The sequence below is a fragment of the Paramacrobiotus metropolitanus genome, unplaced genomic scaffold (assembly GCF_019649055.1).
Source record: "Paramacrobiotus metropolitanus isolate TYO unplaced genomic scaffold, Prichtersi_v1.0 Parri_scaffold0000006, whole genome shotgun sequence".
Classification (NCBI taxonomy): Eukaryota; Metazoa; Tardigrada; class Eutardigrada; order Parachela; family Macrobiotidae; genus Paramacrobiotus; species Paramacrobiotus metropolitanus.
The window spans coordinates 1074459-1093317 of record NW_026570226.1 but is presented as its reverse complement, the minus strand read 5'-3'; the positions used below and the strand labels follow the sequence as shown (position 1 = coordinate 1093317).

General features: G+C 42.6%; 4 protein-coding genes across 6 annotated transcripts; 3 read left to right on the top strand and 1 right to left on the bottom strand.

Annotated features, from left to right (window-relative positions):
• Window positions 1–284: 284 nt before the first annotated feature.
• On the top strand, window positions 285–4505 carry LOC129581641 (protein Son-like). 2 transcript variants are annotated; one of them, XM_055472841.1, is made up of 3 exons: window positions 285–519; window positions 629–1362; window positions 1649–4505. In XM_055472841.1, exons 2-3 carry the CDS (start codon window positions 709–711, stop codon window positions 4391–4393), a joined length of 3399 nt encoding a protein of 1132 aa, XP_055328816.1. In that variant the 5' UTR covers window positions 285–519; window positions 629–708; the 3' UTR covers window positions 4394–4505. The 2 variants fall into 2 exon arrangements, with proteins under 2 accessions (XP_055328816.1, XP_055328815.1); XM_055472840.1 differs by having other exon boundaries at window positions 285–538.
• On the bottom strand, window positions 4443–7872 carry LOC129581642 (DNA repair and recombination protein RAD54-like). The gene is made up of 4 exons (XM_055472842.1): window positions 6984–7872; window positions 6556–6649; window positions 5577–6435; window positions 4443–5314 (listed from the first exon to the last, which is right to left on the bottom strand). The coding sequence occupies exons 1-4, from the start codon at window positions 7653–7655 to the stop codon at window positions 4699–4701; spliced, it is 2241 nt and encodes a 746-aa protein (XP_055328817.1). The 5' UTR covers window positions 7656–7872; the 3' UTR covers window positions 4443–4698.
• Window positions 7873–10780: 2908 nt separating this feature from the next.
• LOC129581561 (importin subunit beta-like) lies at window positions 10781–16202 on the top strand. Of its 2 annotated transcripts, XM_055472708.1 has the most exons (22): window positions 10781–11238; window positions 11325–11383; window positions 11445–11627; window positions 11812–12015; window positions 12094–12170; window positions 12238–12313; window positions 12425–12484; window positions 12547–12636; window positions 12693–12803; window positions 12865–13138; window positions 13274–13518; window positions 13594–13721; window positions 13790–13865; window positions 13933–14073; window positions 14264–14414; window positions 14493–14575; window positions 14659–14766; window positions 14987–15124; window positions 15191–15284; window positions 15338–15464; window positions 15635–15792; window positions 15854–16202. In XM_055472708.1, exons 1-22 carry the CDS (start codon window positions 11199–11201, stop codon window positions 15856–15858), a joined length of 2628 nt encoding a protein of 875 aa, XP_055328683.1. In that variant the 5' UTR covers window positions 10781–11198; the 3' UTR covers window positions 15859–16202. The 2 variants fall into 2 exon arrangements, with proteins under 2 accessions (XP_055328683.1, XP_055328682.1); XM_055472707.1 differs by having other exon boundaries at window positions 10782–11238; window positions 15635–16202.
• Window positions 16203–16565: 363 nt separating this feature from the next.
• Window positions 16566–18754, top strand: LOC129581807 (uncharacterized). The gene is made up of 3 exons (XM_055473062.1): window positions 16566–16688; window positions 16879–17786; window positions 18012–18754. The coding sequence occupies exons 1-3, from the start codon at window positions 16652–16654 to the stop codon at window positions 18435–18437; spliced, it is 1371 nt and encodes a 456-aa protein (XP_055329037.1). The 5' UTR covers window positions 16566–16651; the 3' UTR covers window positions 18438–18754.
• The last annotated feature ends 105 nt before the right edge of the window (window positions 18755–18859 follow it).

The window sequence follows — 18859 nt, the reverse complement described above, 5'->3', positions numbered from 1 at the left end:
CAATCGAGAAAAACGGTGCTTGTTGTGACAATGTTGTCACATAAGCAATCAACGCTTTTTCGCGATCGGTAGCAGTTAAATATTTTAAATAGAAAAATTATTTTAAATAGACAAATTAATAGAACTTTAATTAATTAATAGACTTAATCCAGTCGCTCGACGCGTTGTGCGTATTCGACACAAGTCACACAACCACCCAGAAGAGGCAGTAATAAACATCGAAAGCCCTTTACGGAAAATCTATATATTTTAATAATTTAATTATCAAATTTTTTCACAAAAGAATGATAAGTTCTGTTATTTTGGAGGGATCTCCAAATTACCAAAATGCCTTCCTGCAAGCGCTTGTAACTTATTGGGCCATTATTAAGGAAGTTTAGCTGATTTGACATAAAATTAACGGAAACCTTCACTGACAGAAGCGAATTCCCGCTGTTACTGCTGCCTTACCGACGCTAGCTTAGCAGCGTTAAAGTGTTTCTGTGCTGATCGATAACGTCTTAAAGATTCGCGCGAAACGTAAGATCTTCGCTTCAAAGTAAGAAATTCCCGCAGGCTTTCCTCTTGTTTTCAGCACAGTAAAACGAGGTAAAATTCGTTGATCTTATAAAGCTCTTGCGTTTTTCAGAGATGAATGAGTAAGCTTGGCGACATGGAGAGGAGCAGCCTGCAATAGAAAACTGCAGTTGTTTCCATGTTTGTACTACCATGATTAACGGGTCTTATTCTAATGGGCCCCTGTCTGCCATTGATTTCCTTCCTGACGAAGATGAGGTCCTTTTTGTATCAACCCCCAGCAGTAGCGCATCGAACACCCGGCGGAAAACAACATGGGCGGACGACGGATCGAGCACGCCTGACCAAAACAGTTCGCCGCGCAGCCCTTCCAGCACAGCTGATCGCCATCTTATGCCCCCGCCGTCCTTCATTCCGACCCGACCCACCAAGGAAAAATCTTCACTGGCTATGAAGCCAGTGAATTTTGTATCGAATTCCGTGCAGGCCGCCACATTCGGCACAACGCTGCGTCGCAAAGAAGATGCACAGCGGAATACGATTACGTACAAGTATAAACGGCCCAATTATGTCGTCACCGACGTCCCGGATTTGTGGACGAATTCGGCGATGCTGGTGGAATCGTGCGCTACGAAAAGCCCTGAGAAGCTACGTCCGCCACCGGAAAAGACGGTTAATGAAAATATCAGTAATCGTATTCCGAGCGCATGCGAAGAGGATTCTGGTGTGAATCGTGTGATCCAGTCCGCAGACGAGAAGGACATTGCCCATGCTCTGGATGAGGCGAAGGAAACCGTGCCGGTTTCCACCGGTGCTGGCGTAGCGAGCGGCTGCCTGCTTAAACAAGTATGGTTCGCAAGATATTTACTGCAGAATTATTGGCGTGTCTAAAATACTGATGCTCAAATTCATTCAAGTTTTAAAAATTTGCAGGTAGAATTTTTCTAGTCGTAGGTCGTATTTAAGTTGCTAAAAACTACTAAAAAAAGTACTAGCTACTTTTAAACATAAGTTTTGGTGGCTTTCGTTAAACTTTGTTGAACCAACCCTTCTCTTTTTCGCTCTGGATGATTTGACCGTTAATGAATGACCATGAATATGTCTCTGACAGTTTTTCTTAAATGTTTTTCAGATTTTTACAACGACTGAACCTACCGATGGCATTTCGGCAGCGGTTTTGGATGTGCTGGACGTTCAGGATGATCGTAAAAATTCTGCCTTGGATTTAGTTAACCGGAAGAGAAAGCGAGACAAATCGGTGAAACAGAACAGCGATAAGAAAGTGGAAAAAGAGCGTAGTCGATCCAAGAAGCACAGAAAACGATCTCGTGATTCGCACAAGAAGTCAAACGATTCATCCGGCAGAAACGAATCGACGAAGAAGAAAAAAGAGAAAAGATCGAAATCGGAAAAAAGTGGCAAAAAGAAGAAGGCTAAAGAAACTGGTAACAATATCGAATGTAGTCTGTTGGAACCTGAAGAGGGTGAAATTCTGGATGCGACTGAACTGGAATTTAACAAGAACAAATTTAGCAGGAAGCATTCCAGAGACAGTGACGATCTGCCGTCAAAGCCGCATGATGTCGTGAGTCATCGTGATTACGATTGGGAGGTTAAGGAGAACAGAACTAGAAGACGGAGCTCCAGAGAGGAGAATGATTTTCCACATCCGTTTGGGAATAGTCATGCCGAAAATGATATGCTTTTTAAGCGACACAGCCTTGAAAGACGATCCAGCTGTGACCGTTATTCGTGCCCCTGGCCTGACTGCGAAGAGGATCATAAATGGGAGCATCGAAATGAGGAAAGACCACAAGACACGCGACGGTCATTCCATTCTCCGGAGGAACGCAGGACCCCATCTCCGGATTATCTGCCGCATCGGTCGAAAATTGTCGATTGGGAGGATGAAGAGCGCGGTATGTCCAGCTGGTTCATGCGCGAACAACGCCATCGTGAGCAAGTAATGCGGGTGAAGTCGAACTCGCGCGAACGTAGTTTTCCGCGACAAAACCTTCATGAAGTTGGGTACCAGTACGCGGGGACGGAACGTGATTATCGAAGGGAACATTCTCATGATCGGTCATCGGTGGCTTCGGATAATCATTCGCGAAGTTCCAGATCGCCTCCCCGGAGTCGTTCGAAATCCACCAGCAGCACCAGACAAGAAGAGAAGCGTTCTACGGAAAAGCCGAAGAGGACTCCGGTTTCCTTTGCCATTAAAAAAGCCGCTCCTGCACCTGCTCCTAAAGAATCTACTGACAGTGAAGGAGCCATGAAAGACATTTTGGATCTGTTGGAAAAGCACCTTCTGAAGACAGGCGGGAAGGAAAACGGGGAAGTGTCCTCGGAATCAGATTGTTCGGACACGGAAAGTGTTGTTTCTATCTCCAAAATGTCAGTCTTCGGTGATAAGGAGAAAAAGTCCCACCGGAAGCGGAAGTCGTCTTTGAACACACCGCGACGAAAATCCGTGGAACGGGATAGCCAGCGTCAGCGCCGACGTTCGTTGTCGCCATTAAGTGTTATGACCCGCACCCGGCAACCCCGCCGTCGCAGTGTGTCACCCGCCCGGCGTCGCAGCCCGGCGCCGTTGAGTCGCCGGCAAAGGGCTTCTTCCTTTGACACCATCGCCAGCAGTCAGATCGACTGCGAGAAGCTAAGGGAAGCGGCCATCAAGAATGCCATTGAGTTACGTCGGATGGGAAAGATTCCACCAGAATACACAATGTCGGCAGAAGAACGCGCACTGTGGCGATCAGGAGGAAAATCCCTAGAGGATCTTACCGCGTTTTGCAAGCGGATGGCTCAACGAAGTAGAGAAGGAGACAGAGAAAGTAGTGTGGCATCGGAATTGCCAGTTTATAATCATCCTTATCACGTCAAAGACCGTCCTCTTCTGACTGAGATCATTATGCACATTAACAACGCCAAAGCCGTGCCAGTGAAAACGCAACAAGAACGGATTGCGTTGAACTTGCCGCTGCGGGAACTATATCCTGTCTCCACGGGCTCGAATCATCGCGAGATGACTTGGCAGCCGGTGATCTCTCATGAACGGGAAGAACGGTATGCTGAGAATCCTGTGCCGAAAAAGAAGCCAACGAAAGAGAAGGAAAAACCTGCCTTAACACTGGAAGATCAACTGAAGGCTCAGCCACCGCCTCCGGACTACCGAATTCCGATTAGTTTTGCGGATAAGCTGCGCTTGTTGAAGTTCCAGCGAGAACTGGCGAAAAATCCCGATAATCCGTACATTTTGAATCAGATGCAGGAGACGCAACAGCAAATGCTGGAGTGGGCTAATCAGTTCACTTACACAGGAAATCCTGGTGAATTTACGGGAGAGACTGCTGGATATAACACTGCGTCGGCGCACTCTAGCGGAAAACAGGCATGGGCACGAAAGGATCAGTTGATGAATTTGAAGCCCGTTGGAGGAAAAGGACAGTATTTACTGCAGAAGATGGGTTGGATTGCGGGGCAGAGTCTGGGCGTCCGCCAGCATGGAACCCTGGAGCCGTTGAAAATGACCATTAAAATGGATAAACGCGGATTGATTGCACAGGAAGAAATACGAGGGAAGCAGCCTACGTCCTTTCGTGGCGTGAAGACAGTCAGCTTTCCGGGATACGAGAATCAGCATCCGTGTTCGGCACTGAACGAGGTGTGTACAAAAAATGGTTGGGGGACGCCATCATTCATACTGGTGGAAGAAGGGGGTCAACCGCATCGAAAAACGTTCCTTTTTCAAGTGATTATCAACGGTGTCGAATATCGGCCGACAGTTCCAGGGTGCAGTAAAAAGATCGCCAAGGCGGAAGCGGCTAAATATTGTTTGCAAGCTATTGGCGTTGAGTTGAAAACAAATCCCTAATTGACTCTTACGCTTATTCTCTTCCTCGAACTGAGTGATTTTTGTTGGCGGTTGTGAATAATTTACGGGAATGCTAATTTGCTAACATGTTACATGAGTAAAATTCAGTAAGTGATCGTTATCTAATGTGTGAAATTTCCGCGCATAGTTCAGCAGCTGTTAAAACAAGAAAGGTCACTTGAAGTAACAAATTCAGACAATCGATCTTAAGCGGAAAACTGACCAAATCTGAAAAAAGCAAGAATAAAGGTTAGTAAACAAACACAACAGATTCAGTAAAACAGACAATAAAAAGATATCTAGATTCACAGTTTAGCTTGTTCATGGCTTCGCTGATGAAATGCAAAGGTGACTCCAACGGGCCAGATCTGCTGCAACTGGACATCCGGAACATTGCGCCGATCATAGTGATGATGCCACTGGGAGTAATCACTGGTGCACGTGCTGTCCGGATGTGGAGCGACCACCTGCTTGCCCATTGTGCACCGTTTGCACTTAATTTGGTCATGAGTATCACTCAAGCACGTTTTATTCAGTTTGAACAGATCTCGAAGATCGGCTGCACTGAAATGCCTTTCAGCATCAATGTCATCCACCACACAATCCTTCAGGGCCTTTTTATGTGCCTGACGCTGGAGGATCTTCTCCTCAATAGTTCCAGTGCTCAGCAAACGGTAAATATAGCACTGTTTGATCTGGCCATCGCGCCACACACGTGCCATAGCCTGATCGTCATTGGCGGGATTCCAATCGGGATCAAACATCACCAAACGATTGGCTCCAATCAGATTCAATCCACAACCTCCTGCTTTACTGCTCAACATGAAAATGAAATCATCGCTGTCCGGACTGTTGAACCGTTCGACAACTTTTCCTCGCTTTTTAATCGTCATTGCCCCGTCCAAGCGAACATATCGGTACCTAAAATATTTGGACTTCTTAAAGGGATTAATTGTCCTTATTTACAAACCACGCATGGAAGCCATAAAAAACCCGAAATTTTCATAAATGAATAATCAGATTTCAGTAAGCCTATCACATCAGTAAATCTATGAATATGTTTCAGATTACTTAAAGGCTTTAGCCGGATAAAAAGCCACAAAAATGTCGCGCTCTTCGATAAAAAACTCAATATAACATTAACTTACGTAAATTTCATTTTAAAGTATTGTGCAGTAATTACCTCCGCTGATGACACAGCTTCTCAAAGACATCCAATGTCTGCGTGTAGTTTGACACTAACACAACTTTATCCTTTGTGGTTGTTTTCAAGATAGCCAACAATCCATCCAGCACCGCCAATTTTCCTGACAGTTCCGGTACACATGCCCTGGTCGGATTATGTCCAGCTGGAAACTTCTCCAACCCGTTTTCCCAGCCTACAGCCTTCTCCTTACACAGATCGTACACCAGATCCGGATGATTACACAATTTCTTCAGCGAAGTAATAGCTGCCAAGGAAGATCCAATACCTTTAGTATCATCATCGCCTTTCGCAAGATTTTTAATAGCTTTAGACTGGAGGAAGCTCTCGTACAACGACATTTGCAAATCCGTAAGCTTGCAGCACACAACCAGTTCGACTTTGACAGGAAGGTATTTTGACAATATAGCTGATGTACGCCGAATCATACACCGGTTGACCATTTTCGTTAGCTCTTCCAGAAGCGCTTCGCCTTTCTTTACCGCATCGTCAGTGGCACAAGCATCCCGGCCTTTCGTAATCGGATTCATAAATTTCTTCTGGAATTCCGTCTGCGTACCCAGCAAGCCACGATTGACGAAATGAACCATACTGTAATACTCAGTGAGATCATTCTGAATAGGTGTGCCGGATATGAGAATTCTTCGTCTGCACTCCAGCGCATCCAGTGCTTGGTACGTCTGATTATCAGCATTTTTTAGCCGATGCCCCTCATCGCAAACAATCATCCCAACGTTCTTGCCTTTTTGCAATGCAGCAGCATGCAAGCGAAAGGTCTCGTACGATATGATGAGAATCGGAGTCGCAATGCGTCGCCCGCTTTGACGCACAAACTGGTCTGAAACATCGGATCAATCAAAATAAAGGAATTCGGAACTATTGTACCAAAGAGTACCACGCATTCCAGAAATAAAATTACTACTAATGGTAAATAAGTAGGTATTAGGTAAGTACTAACCAAGGTCCTTATCAATCTGATCTTTTGAGCCGGAGTCGATTACCAGCGGCGTAAGGCGAATTCCCAACCATTTTTTTATTTCATTAGCCCAATTCTGAAACATGAAGTCCAGGAATAAAATTATACAACCGAAAATTCAGCCCCTCACTCATTTATTACTCAAAATATTCAACAAGAGAACTTATTTAACGGAAATAGTCACTTTACATGCGCAGGTTCGAAATTGTTTGTTTCAAAAATCCAAAAAAGTGCAGTGTCGGATCTAGAGCAGACACTTCTTTTCAAATTCCGTTAGTTTCAAAACTACGATGCTATAAACTGCTATTAAAGCTGCACGATTCTAGAGCGAAAATCATCGCAAAAGAAAACCGAGAGCAGTCTGAATCGGTTGAAAAGTGTTTAATCGCTTTGCCAAACTAATCACTTGCCTTAACTAAACTGCTGGGTGCAACAATCATTGCTCGGTCCAATTCTGGTTTCATTTCTTTGCTTTGCTTCAACAAAGTCCACAGAAGAGAAATCGTCTGTAGTGTTTTTCCCAAGCCCATATCATCAGCCATAATGCATCCGAAGAATTCAGGGATTCGAACCCCCGTGGCACACTCGTACATAAAGCGAACACCTTCACGTTGATGTGGCCGGAGGACTTTGGTCAGCAGGGGATCCACTACGACATGCACGAGACGCTTGTCAGGTTTGATGGATAACTCCTCCTGTGCAGTGAGCTCTGGAGGCGTGTATAGAACAAGCGCATTATCACCGTTAGGATCGTGCAGCGCGCGACGTACACCATCCCGTCGAAATCCCAGAGCTCGTCCACTGAGTCCTTCATAACCGGGTAGGGGGACTTTGAAAGGCTTGGCAAGGATCTGTCGAATAAACTGCTCGTGGGCAGAAATGGTCTGGATCTGGCCATCCAGCTGTTCCTGTGGTGGCGCTTTGAATTCCTTGTGGCTTAAGAACACATTCTCGAAACCGATCTTCAAAACTTTTACACGGGTTTCCGTCGCTTCATCCGAACGGCGCTTTCGATTTTCTGCATCCGCAGGCGGAGACTTACAAAACTGACTAGGAGCGGTGCAACGAAATAGAGGAGGCATGTCCAAACCAAATTTTCCGAAATTCCACAGAGGAGATCAGCCGGACGCCTAACCCACAAATTTATGTCATCACTTGAATACAGTAACTCATTTTCTAATACAAAAATGCTAGTGCTACATCTAATAATTCTAAATTTTTAGAACGAGTGGTCATTCACGTGTTGAAGACAAGAATACAAAAAATTAAATTAATGGAAAATTTTTAACAGATGCATATGAGTCAACTATCGTAGGAACTAGCGAAGTTCAGACAAAACGCCAGCGCGTTAAAACATGATCGAATATGTACAGGGAATTGCTAACAGGCATGAAATTCTGTTGCTAAATGAGCAATAACATATTTAATAGCAACTGTCAAATATCAGCAGCCCGCTTGTATCTGCGACACGACTGCTGCGCACGTATCTGTTACTCATCTTTCTTCTATGACTAAGAGAAAAAAACTGAAATATGTTCCCACCAGTGATAACGGATACACGAGTAGAAATAAATACCATATATCTGAGAGCACCGTGAATTCTGCAATAAATCAGCTATCATTGCCGTTTACTGCCACGGTCAACAGAACACAACAAGTGCAAACTTATTGAGAAAATAATTTAAGCTTAATGACATGCAATAATTAAATTTTTCTTCGTGCGTGCAAAATTTGCTAAATAGGTGCTAAAAATTCAGGTGCAAAATTACTAATTAAGTGCAAAATTTGCTAATTAATTAGGTGTAAATGTTCTAATTAAGCGTAAATGATTCCAGTTATTCAAAGTTCATCAAAGTTTTGCTTAATTACTAATTAGTAATTTAGTTAATTAAACCATATTATCTCAGCACTTAATTATGGACTACAGCGTAATTTCATACAGTCTAATGCAGCACGGAATCATTACGAACATTTATAAGCAGCTCAGGATAATTTTAACGAGTTGATATGCGGTCGTGAATGTGGCCACGAATTATAAAACCGACCTCAACAGCTCGGTTTTATAATTCAGCAACTGATTCTCCATCTGACCAATGCGCGCAGCGTTATCAGTGAATCTGCCTGACTCACAAATCAGTGCGTGAGTTGGAGCGCACTCGAGCGTTTTGACCTAGATACAATTCGCATCTGAATCCCAATACGTGGTAAATTTGACAGTTGCTATTTAGGACTGTCAAATATCAGCAGCCCGCTTGTACCTGCGGCACGACTGCTGCGCACGTATCGGTTACTCATTTTTCCGCTATGACTAAGAGAAAAAAAGTGAAACATGTTCCCACCACTAAGGGTAATCAATCCTATGAGAATTATCTCACTGATGTTTTGCCTGAAGTGGGGCACAACGCTCCGTTGCGTGCCCGAAAGATAACCCGAGTTAGTCACCACAACATTCTCAAGCCGAAAGCTAACGGCTGCGCTCATTGGTCCGCTACGTGATCCACAGATGAATTACAAAACGCAGCTTCGAAGCTGTGTTTTCTGTTTTACATACACATTCACCTCCGTTGTGGTGCTGCTGGTGCATAGCCAACCGAGCTTTACACAGGGTCACCGGAACCCGTAACATATAGTAAATATTAAAGCATTCTAATTGCTAGTTGGCTAATAAAATGTGGTCAGGTATTAATCCGCATTAATAATTTATCCTCACTTATTGTTAGATTGAAAAGTTGTTACTAGTTGTTGTTATTAGACTATTAGTGATTGTTAATTTAGTAATTACGATTAGTAATTAAAGTAATTATTATTAGTGATTGCAATTATCAATGCACACTTGTGATATTGTGTAGGTTGCGTTACTGTAATTAAGTCTAATTACATTAATTAGTAACGCGTATTAATTAGCTAAGTTACATTGAGTAAATGGATACATTCTTTTCTTCAGTTAAGTTGAAAATTAATTGCATTTATTAATGACACCTCAAGCATGTGGATTAAAACGCGCCTGCAGCCCTGTACAATTCGTTTGTGTGTACGCAGCACGATTCATTTAACAGTCAGTGCTTGCGTTTTCTGTGGTGATCCACTGCTTATTACTGGTCCAACGCATTTGTATTTTTTGCTGTGTGTCATCCATTGGTGACGCATTCTGCTTTCACATTTTATTTCGCGATATCTTTTTTGAGAAGATTAGACAGGATTGATCGGGCCTACTGATAATAAATACACTCGTAGAAATAAACACCAAATCTGACAGCACCGTGAATTCTGCAATAAATCTGCCTTCAGTACCATTCACTACCATGGACAACGCAACACAACAAGCGCAAACTTGTTAAGAAAAATAACCTCACATAGCTTAATGACATGTAATTAATTTTTTCTTCATGTGCAATAAATTTGCTAATTAGGTGCTAAAAAAGCCAGGTGCGAAATTACTAATTAGGGGCAGATTCGCTAATTAATTAGCTGCTAAATGTGCTAATTAGGCGTGAATGACTCTAGTTAGTTCATCAAATTTTCGCTCAGTTACTAATTATTAGGTTAATTAATTAAACCTTATTATCTTAAAATTTAATGACGAAGTACAGCGTATAATTACATACAGTTCAATGCAGCCTGGATCACCTCGAACGTTTATTAGCAGCGCAGGATAATTTTAAAGAGTTGCAAGCGGTCATGAATGTGAGCGCGAATTATAAAACCGAGCTCAACAGCTCGGTTTTCTAATTCAGCAACTGATTCTCCATCTGACCAATGCGCGCGGCGTTATCAGTGAATCTGTCTGACTCACAAATCAGTGCGTGAGTTGTTGCGCACTCGAGAGTTTTGACCTAGATACAATTCGCATCAGAGTCCCGAAACGTAGCATATTTGACAGCAACTATTTGCGATTTTAATATGATTATACGACGGTAGTAAAGGATTCTCTGTAAGCGTGTATTTAACAGCTTTCAATCGGGTTTAGCCGGCGGAAAACCAATTTTGAGCCGTTACTTTTCCATTTTAGAGCATTTTTATAACAAAAGAAGGCAAACTATTTTAAATTTTACTTGTTTATGGCTCCGAATTAAGGTCAAATTCAGTTTTTCTCTTTACCACCTCATTGTTTTGAAAAAGGTAATAAATCAAACAAAACTGGACTGTGCATCAGTACATGTTTCTTCAAAATTTTAAATGCAGTATGCACTGCGTTTGGTTCGTTTGGTGGGTGTTTGGGAACCGACCGTTTTTCCAAACACGGCTTGCGTGCAGTACTGAGCTGTCAGCTTCCATCGGTGATTATTTTTTACATTTCGCGATTTTATAAAACTCAAAACTGCAATATTAAAGCGGTGGTAAAATCGGATTCGTACGATCGTCCTATTAAAACAGTTAAAAGGTACAATATCCTGTGGAACTTTTTGACTTGTCTGTCTTCGTTGTTTTCTCACGGTTTCATAACTCCTTGGTGACACGACCAGATTCCTAACTCCTCTGGGGTTTCATAACTTCTCTGGGGTGCTACGGAAAACTGATATCATTGAGCATTCGTTGTTTTCTGATGATCTTGCGTTTGGATGTGTTTAATTTATCCAGGATTTCAACGGCAGCTGTATATTGCTAAACGAGAACTACCATAGAAAATGGACCTTGAGAGAGCGGTAGAGAAACTACTGTCTACAGGTATTGATAGCTCGTATTGCGGAAGTTCCGTAGAGCTCGGGTGCTGCGTTCGAGTCATCGTTAATTGCCGTTGATTTGCGTTTCAGATTCAGCGGAACAAAAGGCAGCAGAACAAACGTTAGCCAGCTTTTTGGAACGCGAATATGTAAGTGATTTTGGTTTCCCCTGGTGCATTCGAAGTTGGTGCTAGTTTGATTGTGTTACAGCAACAAACCGTTCTGCTGCTGTCGGAAATCGTGAAAAATGCTGCCCACTCAGATACCGTGCAGCAGAGTGCTGCGTTGGCTTTCAAGAATGCCATTTACGCGAAGGACCCGGAAATTAAGGCGCGTCGACAGGATGCTTGGATGGCCGTTCCTCCCAGTGTTCGAGGAATGATTAAGCAGAACGTAAGTAAAAAGCTGTCTTGTTTAGCAAGGACCCAACCGGAAAGCCAGCCGATGACGTCACGTGAATATTAGCGTTATGCTATACATATTTGTTATGTTTTTAACTAAAACGCAGCGCGTCAAAATCCGAGTATCTGAAGATGACATGTTGCGATAATATCATGAAAACATTTTATCTTGGCAGATTTTGGAAGCTCTAAAAACGGACAACGCAGTTGTGGGTCGCTCCATTGCGCAGTGTGTTGCCAACATCGCATTGGCCGAAATTGTACGCTCCGAATGGCAGGATCTGTTGCCTTTCCTCTCCAGTTCCATTATGAGCTCGGAAACTGGAAACGTTGCGAAACAGTCCTATTTGGAAGCTATTGGATATATTTGCGAGGAGATCGTAAGTCCTATCGTACTGTATTTAATACCTTTCGCTTATGACTGAATTTATGTCTGTGATGCATCTGAATATTTACAGAGCACCCAAGCTGTGAGGAATTATTCTAATGAAATCCTCTCGGCAATCGTTTTGTCCATGCAGAAAGAGCAGCCGAGGTGATTATTTAACGACAGCAGTCTGGTTTTTAACAGTGTGTAAAGAAAGCCTTGTGCTGTTCTACAGTGTGGAAATTCGTTTTGCTGCCACTACGGCACTGTATAATTCGTTGGACTTCTTCAAAACAAATTTCGAGACCGAGGTGAGAGCATTCGTGAGGGGAGATCAGTTGTGAAAATTTTACTGGTTCTTATATGTTGTCCTATTGGAATCTGAATGTGTTCATGAAGAATTTACGACCCTTTTTTTGCAGCGAGAAAGGAATTACATTATGACAGTGGTTTGCGAGGCGACACAAGCCGATGATGCCCGAGTAAGTTAGCGGAAACGCTCAAACTTTCCTTGATTTGTAATTTTTTGTTGGTTTTGTTTCAGTTGCGGATTGGAGCTCTTCAGTGTGTCGTAAAAATTTTGCAGTACTATTATGAATTCATGCATCCTTACATGAAAGTCGCTCTTTTTCCGGTAAGAATTTTCTTTTGAGTTTTTAAGGAGTTTTGTTTGCATGCTGAATGTTTCAGATCTCATACCAAGCAATGAGCGCTACTGTTCCCGAAATCACTCTCCAGGGTATTGAATTCTGGTCCACTGTGTGCGAAACGGAGATCAACCTAAATTTTGAGGAAGCTGAAGTACTTATTACCTGATTTATGTTTGTTCTAAGAATAGTAAGGCCTGAAATCTATTTATTAGGCAAGAGATGAAGGCCGAACACCCGCAAACAGATCCTATAAATTCTCCTTGGAATACCTCGAATTTGTTGTTCCATGTCTGCTGACGCTATTGGCGCAGCAACCCGAAGTTGATGAGGGCGACGACTGGGTGCCGAGTAAAGCCGCCAGTGTGTGCTTAATGTTGATCGCTCAGTGTGTTCAGAAGGCTGTGCTGGAGCCTGTTATTATTTTTGTGGATCAAAATATTTATAATCCTGACTGGCGTTTTCGCGATGCTGCATGCGTTGCATTCGGTAAGGAATTAGCAGTTATTGTTAAGGACTGTAAATGCAAGAATTGATTTCATCTGTGTTATGAAGGAGTGTGTCGCTGTTGCGCTTATTACTTATATATCATTAGTCTGGTCTGAGTTATTTCGAAATGTTTAGGATCGGTGCTGGAAGGACCAGAGCCAGAGTATTTGAGAACCATAGTGATCCAGGCGTACGACGTGATATTAGCGAAAATGGATGACGGAAACGTCGCAGTCCGTGATAGCGCTGCATGGGTTGTTCAGCGGATGTGCCAGCTGATGCGAGAAGCCGTTCTTGTTCCGAACCGCTTTCAAAATACTGTCCAAATTTTGTGCGGCCATCTCAATGATCCTCCCCGCGTCGCGTCGAATGTTTGTTGGGTAAATCTAATTTGACGAGTATTAGAAGGAATTTGGTTACAATGTTATTTTCACTGTAAGAAACCCGTTCTTCAGGCATTAGGAACACTTGCACAAGCATCTTATGAAGCTGCTCAAGGCAGCGGCTCGGAAATTCCTGCTACTTCTGCGTTATCCTCCGCTTACGAAGCTATCGTTGGCCAGCTTTTAACAATCGTTTTTCGGTATGCGTTCGTTCACCCGTTGACGTATTTTTTAAGACACCTTTGCAGATCTAACTCGATTTTTTTAGCCCGGACGCTGATCAGAATAACTTGCGCACTGCAGCATTTGGAGCTTTGGGGGAATTCCTCAGTCATGCGCCACAGGTGAGCTTACTTACATTTTTTTAGTATCCTGAAGATGAGTGTTGCTGAGATTTGCTGCTTTTTTCAGGATTGCTATCCATTCGTTCTGAGATACTCGAATGTCATCTTCTCTCAGTTGAATGCTATCATACAGAAAGATCCACAGCTCTCTGCAAGCGAGCGACACCAACATGGAGATTTCTGTCAGCATTTCTTGGCCTTGTTGCAGGTTAGTTCTTTTACATAAGTTTACTTTTTGTGATTGTTACACGTGTGAGGTTTCCTGTGTACTTCTAATTCGGTATTCGAAATTTATGATATACGAATGTGCTTGCGTCTTAAGTAGCGCTCTCGACAATACAAGAAAAATTATGGTGGTTTTCTACCCAGAATTTTATTCTCGTGCGTTTTTGTTGCAGACAGTATTAAAACGGCTGCGTAGAGAAGAACTCTCAGGTGTTACGGAGCAGGTGTATGTGGTTTGTGATAGTATCCTGAAACTGCACCCTCTTGGTCGGAGTTTCCAAGCCGAACCTGAAGCCTTCATGTGTTTATATGTCATGCTGGAAGGCAAGTGTTTTGCTGTTTACGTTTCTGAAAAGAAGTTAACCTTCATCAGTCTTAAATTAATGAAGATAATAATCATAGGTTTGCAAGACATGTTTAGTCCGTTTGTGGAGCGTGTGAAGCCGCACATTATGAATGCTTTAAAAGCTTATCATGAACATTCGGTGAGTCCTGCGGGTTGCCTTTGCTGCTTTGCATGCACTTTTCATTTGGTAATCGGCGCTATTTATTCACATGATTTTTGCAGCTGGTCAATAGCGCCTTAGCTTTTGTTGGCGAGTTGTGTCGCGTGTTCGACGTGAAGATTATGCCTCTAATTGGCGAGCTCTTGGATGCTATCTTACACATTATCGCAGTAAGTATTGAATTGGGATAAGTTCAGACATTTCAGTTACTTAATTTGCTAGATTGAGGTGAGTGATATAATTCGTGTTGATTTTTATTTTTAAGTGTTATTGATTCATTTAGTAATTCGTTTTGATTTTTTTAAATTATTGCGGTGTTTCAAAACCAGTTACAGAATTCTTTGTAAACGGATTGGGAATTTGTAATGGGTGAAAATGTTTGCATTTCAGCATGTGAGTGATCCATCTGGACTTATGAAACCAAAAGCTGTCCAGACACTTGGGGATATTGCCATATCTCTCAATACCCACTTTCAGAATTACGCACTCATGTCTTTTGAATGTCTCATGGCGATTTCGGTACCTCAGGTATGACTGGTTGCTAATTTTGTGATGATACCTGGGTTCCTGTTTTGACATAGGGATTGTTTTTAGGATCATGACGTATGGTTGGAGATTTTAGACGCCATTTTAGATGCTTCCCTCAGCATTCTTAATGGTCTTAAAGGGAATGGCGAGACATGGAGTCGTAAGCGGTTTGATGAATAGATCTTGAATTAGCAGTAATCGTGGTATTTGCAGAAGATGCACGCAGTGTCGTGCACCATTACACCAAATTTATCATCAGTTTGATCAGCCATGTTGCCACTGAAAACGGCTCAAGCAGTGTTCAGGACAGTACCATTCTCAGTTCGGCCGGACTTATTGGGTGCGTAAATTGTTTTAAAGGGTTTTATAAGCAAAACCATTGTCTTCTTGGACAATTCATTACAAGCGAATTTTCAAGAAATCTTATATTCGTATTACGGTGAACGCTACTAAATAGTATATTGCAACTTCAGTTAAATGGGGGTGTCGCAAAACATTTCGGCTTTGCAGAGAACTGTGTGGGTTATTTGGCACTGAAGTTCTTCCGTTGTTGGACCGAGCGGATTTTATTGAACTGTTGCAAAAAGGGAAGAAGTCCAGTAAGGGGAAAACGAAAACGTTCAGCAGTTGGGCCTTGAGGGAAGTGAAAAAACTGCGTAGTGCTCAAGGTGCGCCGAGTCGAAAATGAGTCTCCACACAGTGGATTGAGCGATGAATGTTTTGACGTAGGATGAATTGTGTGATTCCAGTCATCACTTGTCCCATTTCGAATACTGCCCTTGGATAAGTGGCAGACATGGAGCAGAACCTTGGTTTTATCTCGCTCTTTCTTTAAACCATTTTATTGGTTGTTTTTTATGTAGTCGCGGGAAATGCTTGTTTGTGTTTTTGCTAACATATATCGGGTGTGTTGTAACGATCTGTAGATGAGGACAATATTACCTGATTACAGCCGTTTAATTTTATACTGGATGACCTGAGCAGTTTGCTTTGTGGTAATTTCTGAAAACGTGCATGTTGAGCTATCCGCGGTCAGCCCTCACTGTTATTGTCGTTCATTAAAGTTAAAGATCAGAAATCATTTTGATTGCTGATGTTATTATTTTGTAATAGGAAACCAAAATTCTATTAAAAGTGCACTATGTGAACACGAGATATGTAATATTCCCTTTAGGCAAGCCATCCCTCCAGGACAATCCATTTCAAGCCATCCCTCCAGGGCAATCCATTTCCGGTGTAATATACAATACCACCAGGTTTTGTTTAATTGAGTTAATTGGTGTCCAGGCACTGCGGCACATTCGGTTGGTAACTTACCGTTTGGTTAACCCGGATAACCGCGAACGCCGGATATTGCCAAAACGGGTTTCATACTTTTGCTTCCGGTGTCACCTGCAAATCCGTGTCGCAGATACTATAAATATCATATACCGTATCATGTCTATGACGTTAACGTAGCATTTTTCCCAAAATCAGTGTTGCAATCGACTTGCGTGAAAATAAATACCGGTTTTCTTAATTAACGCAATGGGTCCTTTATTCTGGGGAGCGCTGCTTGGGTTAGGTAGGTGGTTTCATGTGCAAATCAGCAACACTAATCAGCAACAACGCAATAAGTGCAAAAACAACATATGACAATATACTGAGTATCTGTATGTTTACGTTAAATATTATGTAATACAGCTGCAGTACTTTTTGGTAGCAAGAGCTTAAGATAAGTAATCATTTATACGAGTATGTATGGGACGTTTCAGGAGGACTGGCTTATATGTGGTCTAAGTATTCGGGTAGTTCATACGAACCGGACCACTCTTATTCTCAAGGGTTTATAAGCCAACCGGTTTATGTAAATTCCCGTCCAAGTCCAGATTTTAATCTTAACATTCCAAAACCTATTTTGCCGACTACCGATGCGCCGAACTGGTGGCCAGCAACATCAGCGCGTATGGGTGTGACCAGAGTATCGATACCAAACGACCAGGCATTCAGCGGTCAACCCAGCACATTAGGAAGTGACCACCACACATCCAGCATCGAACCAGCCACTGCACCATCGAGCACTCGGGAGAATATGAAACCAGTTTTCAGTTTACTGAACATGCCACTCCCTTCTAATACCAGCGATGTCGTGGAAACAAGCGCGTCACTGATCGTTGCTAATATTTCGAGCAATATTACCGGTAACCTATTCGAACAATCTCCGTTCGACGAGCAGATGCAATATAACAAAAGTGCTAAGGCAAGCAAGAAATTGACTCCACCAACCGACACAGACACCATCAACGATTCGCTGCTTCTGGACGACGGAAATCGCTATCCAAAAAACGACACAGCCGTCACTGCGTCATCTGGCGCATTCGTCAACTACACTGACGAAACTGCAAGCCGCTCTAAATCAGCACAGGATTTTATTTTCCGATGGAACGTTGTATACGCTTCCGACGCCAGAACCATCAATTCTTGCGAACTACCGGGAACATTTCACTATATTAACGCCGATAATGAACTCCGGCGCGTCGAAATAACCGGTCTGTTTACCCGGAATGACGTTGTCGTTGCCGAAAATGTTCGCCATTTTTCTCAGGGATTTGATGGAAGTGTATGGTACATTCAGCAGAATGGTCAAATTCGGCGAATTCGCGGCGCAAAAGAATCTGAGCCGGTAATAACTATTCTTATTATTATAATAATATAGTCGTACTGTCTTAGATGTCTAGACTCAACTAGACAAAGCGTTTGAGTGGTTAATTATTAATTTAATATCAACTAGTGTATATGCGTTCTAAAGTGGATTTTTTAATTTTTTTAATATCTTTAACTTGACGCTTTCTAATTTTATTCGAATCTTAAGTGTTATCAGCACTGACTGACTTTTTAATGTCAACAGCTGCCGGATCTACCAACTGGCGCCGCCGCAACCTTCGTTGCAGTTCGCAGTTATGACGAAGCGGCAACAGCAACAGGAGATTTGTACCGCTGGCTGGATCATCAATGGTTGCGGGACGAAAGTGCCAAAAACGTTAGTATGGTCGGTCTGGGAATAGATGGATCACTGCTCTATGCGGATTCTAACCACATCATCTGGCGGTGGGACTTCGGCAACAGGAAATATGTACCGTATGAAATAAACGGCAGACGGTTTGGCATCTACAATGCAGACGTGGTCGTTGTGGTCGGCGACAACATGACCGTTAGGAAACGTGTCGATGGTATTTGGACACCAATGGAGGAAAAGTGCTCGGATGTTTCTGTTGGCCGAGATTCCTACATATGTCTGGATTCTGATGGTATAGCTCAGCTCCATCCTTACTGATATGTTATGAATTGTGATATTGTTTTCCTGAATTCAATAAACTGCAGGCGATGTGTTTCGCTGGAATAGTCGAACTAAGGTCACCGGTCCCATGCATTGTAACTTCCTGTTTTACCTTCTCCTGATGTGAATGCTGTCCGGTACCGGTGGCTAAACTATATTGTTTTATTCATAATTAATTGCAGAGGTAATGTTATAATTATTAATTTTAGAGGAAATGGTAATTTAGATGAAATGTTCCGTATACATAAGCGCCTATTTCCGTTGTCGGCTGAGGCTGTTCAGTCAGAGAAAATCTGTCACTTTACAGAAAACTTGTGACTGTTTTGCATCGTCAGAACATACAACTAAAATTAAAATTTTATGTAGCACGAAAAAACTATAGATACTTTTACCATTATAATGCTTGACACTTGACAGTT

Excerpts from the sequence above, each read along its gene's own strand:
- LOC129581641 (XM_055472841.1), top strand. The coding sequence starts at position 709 with ATGATTAACGGGTCTTATTCTAATGGGCCCCTGTCTGCCATTGATTTC. Across the intron at positions 1,363-1,648 it reads GCGGCTGCCTGCTTAAACAA|ATTTTTACAACGACTGAACC; the intron begins GTATGGTTCGCA and ends AATGTTTTTCAG.
- LOC129581642 (XM_055472842.1), bottom strand. The coding sequence starts at position 7,655 with ATGCCTCCTCTATTTCGTTGCACCGCTCCTAGTCAGTTTTGTAAGTCT. Across the intron at positions 6,650-6,983 it reads CACCCAGCAGTTTAGTTAAG|AATTGGGCTAATGAAATAAA; the intron begins GCAAGTGATTAG and ends TTCATGTTTCAG. Across the intron at positions 5,315-5,576 it reads AAGCTGTGTCATCAGCGGAG|GTACCGATATGTTCGCTTGG; the intron begins GTAATTACTGCA and ends CAAATATTTTAG.
- LOC129581561 (XM_055472707.1), top strand. The coding sequence starts at position 11,199 with ATGGACCTTGAGAGAGCGGTAGAGAAACTACTGTCTACAG. Across the intron at positions 11,239-11,324 it reads AGAGAAACTACTGTCTACAG|ATTCAGCGGAACAAAAGGCA; the intron begins GTATTGATAGCT and ends TTTGCGTTTCAG. Across the intron at positions 12,171-12,237 it reads ATGCAGAAAGAGCAGCCGAG|TGTGGAAATTCGTTTTGCTG; the intron begins GTGATTATTTAA and ends GCTGTTCTACAG.
- LOC129581807 (XM_055473062.1), top strand. The coding sequence starts at position 16,652 with ATGGGTCCTTTATTCTGGGGAGCGCTGCTTGGGTTAG. Across the intron at positions 16,689-16,878 it reads GGGAGCGCTGCTTGGGTTAG|GAGGACTGGCTTATATGTGG; the intron begins GTAGGTGGTTTC and ends GGGACGTTTCAG. Across the intron at positions 17,787-18,011 it reads GCGCAAAAGAATCTGAGCCG|CTGCCGGATCTACCAACTGG; the intron begins GTAATAACTATT and ends TAATGTCAACAG.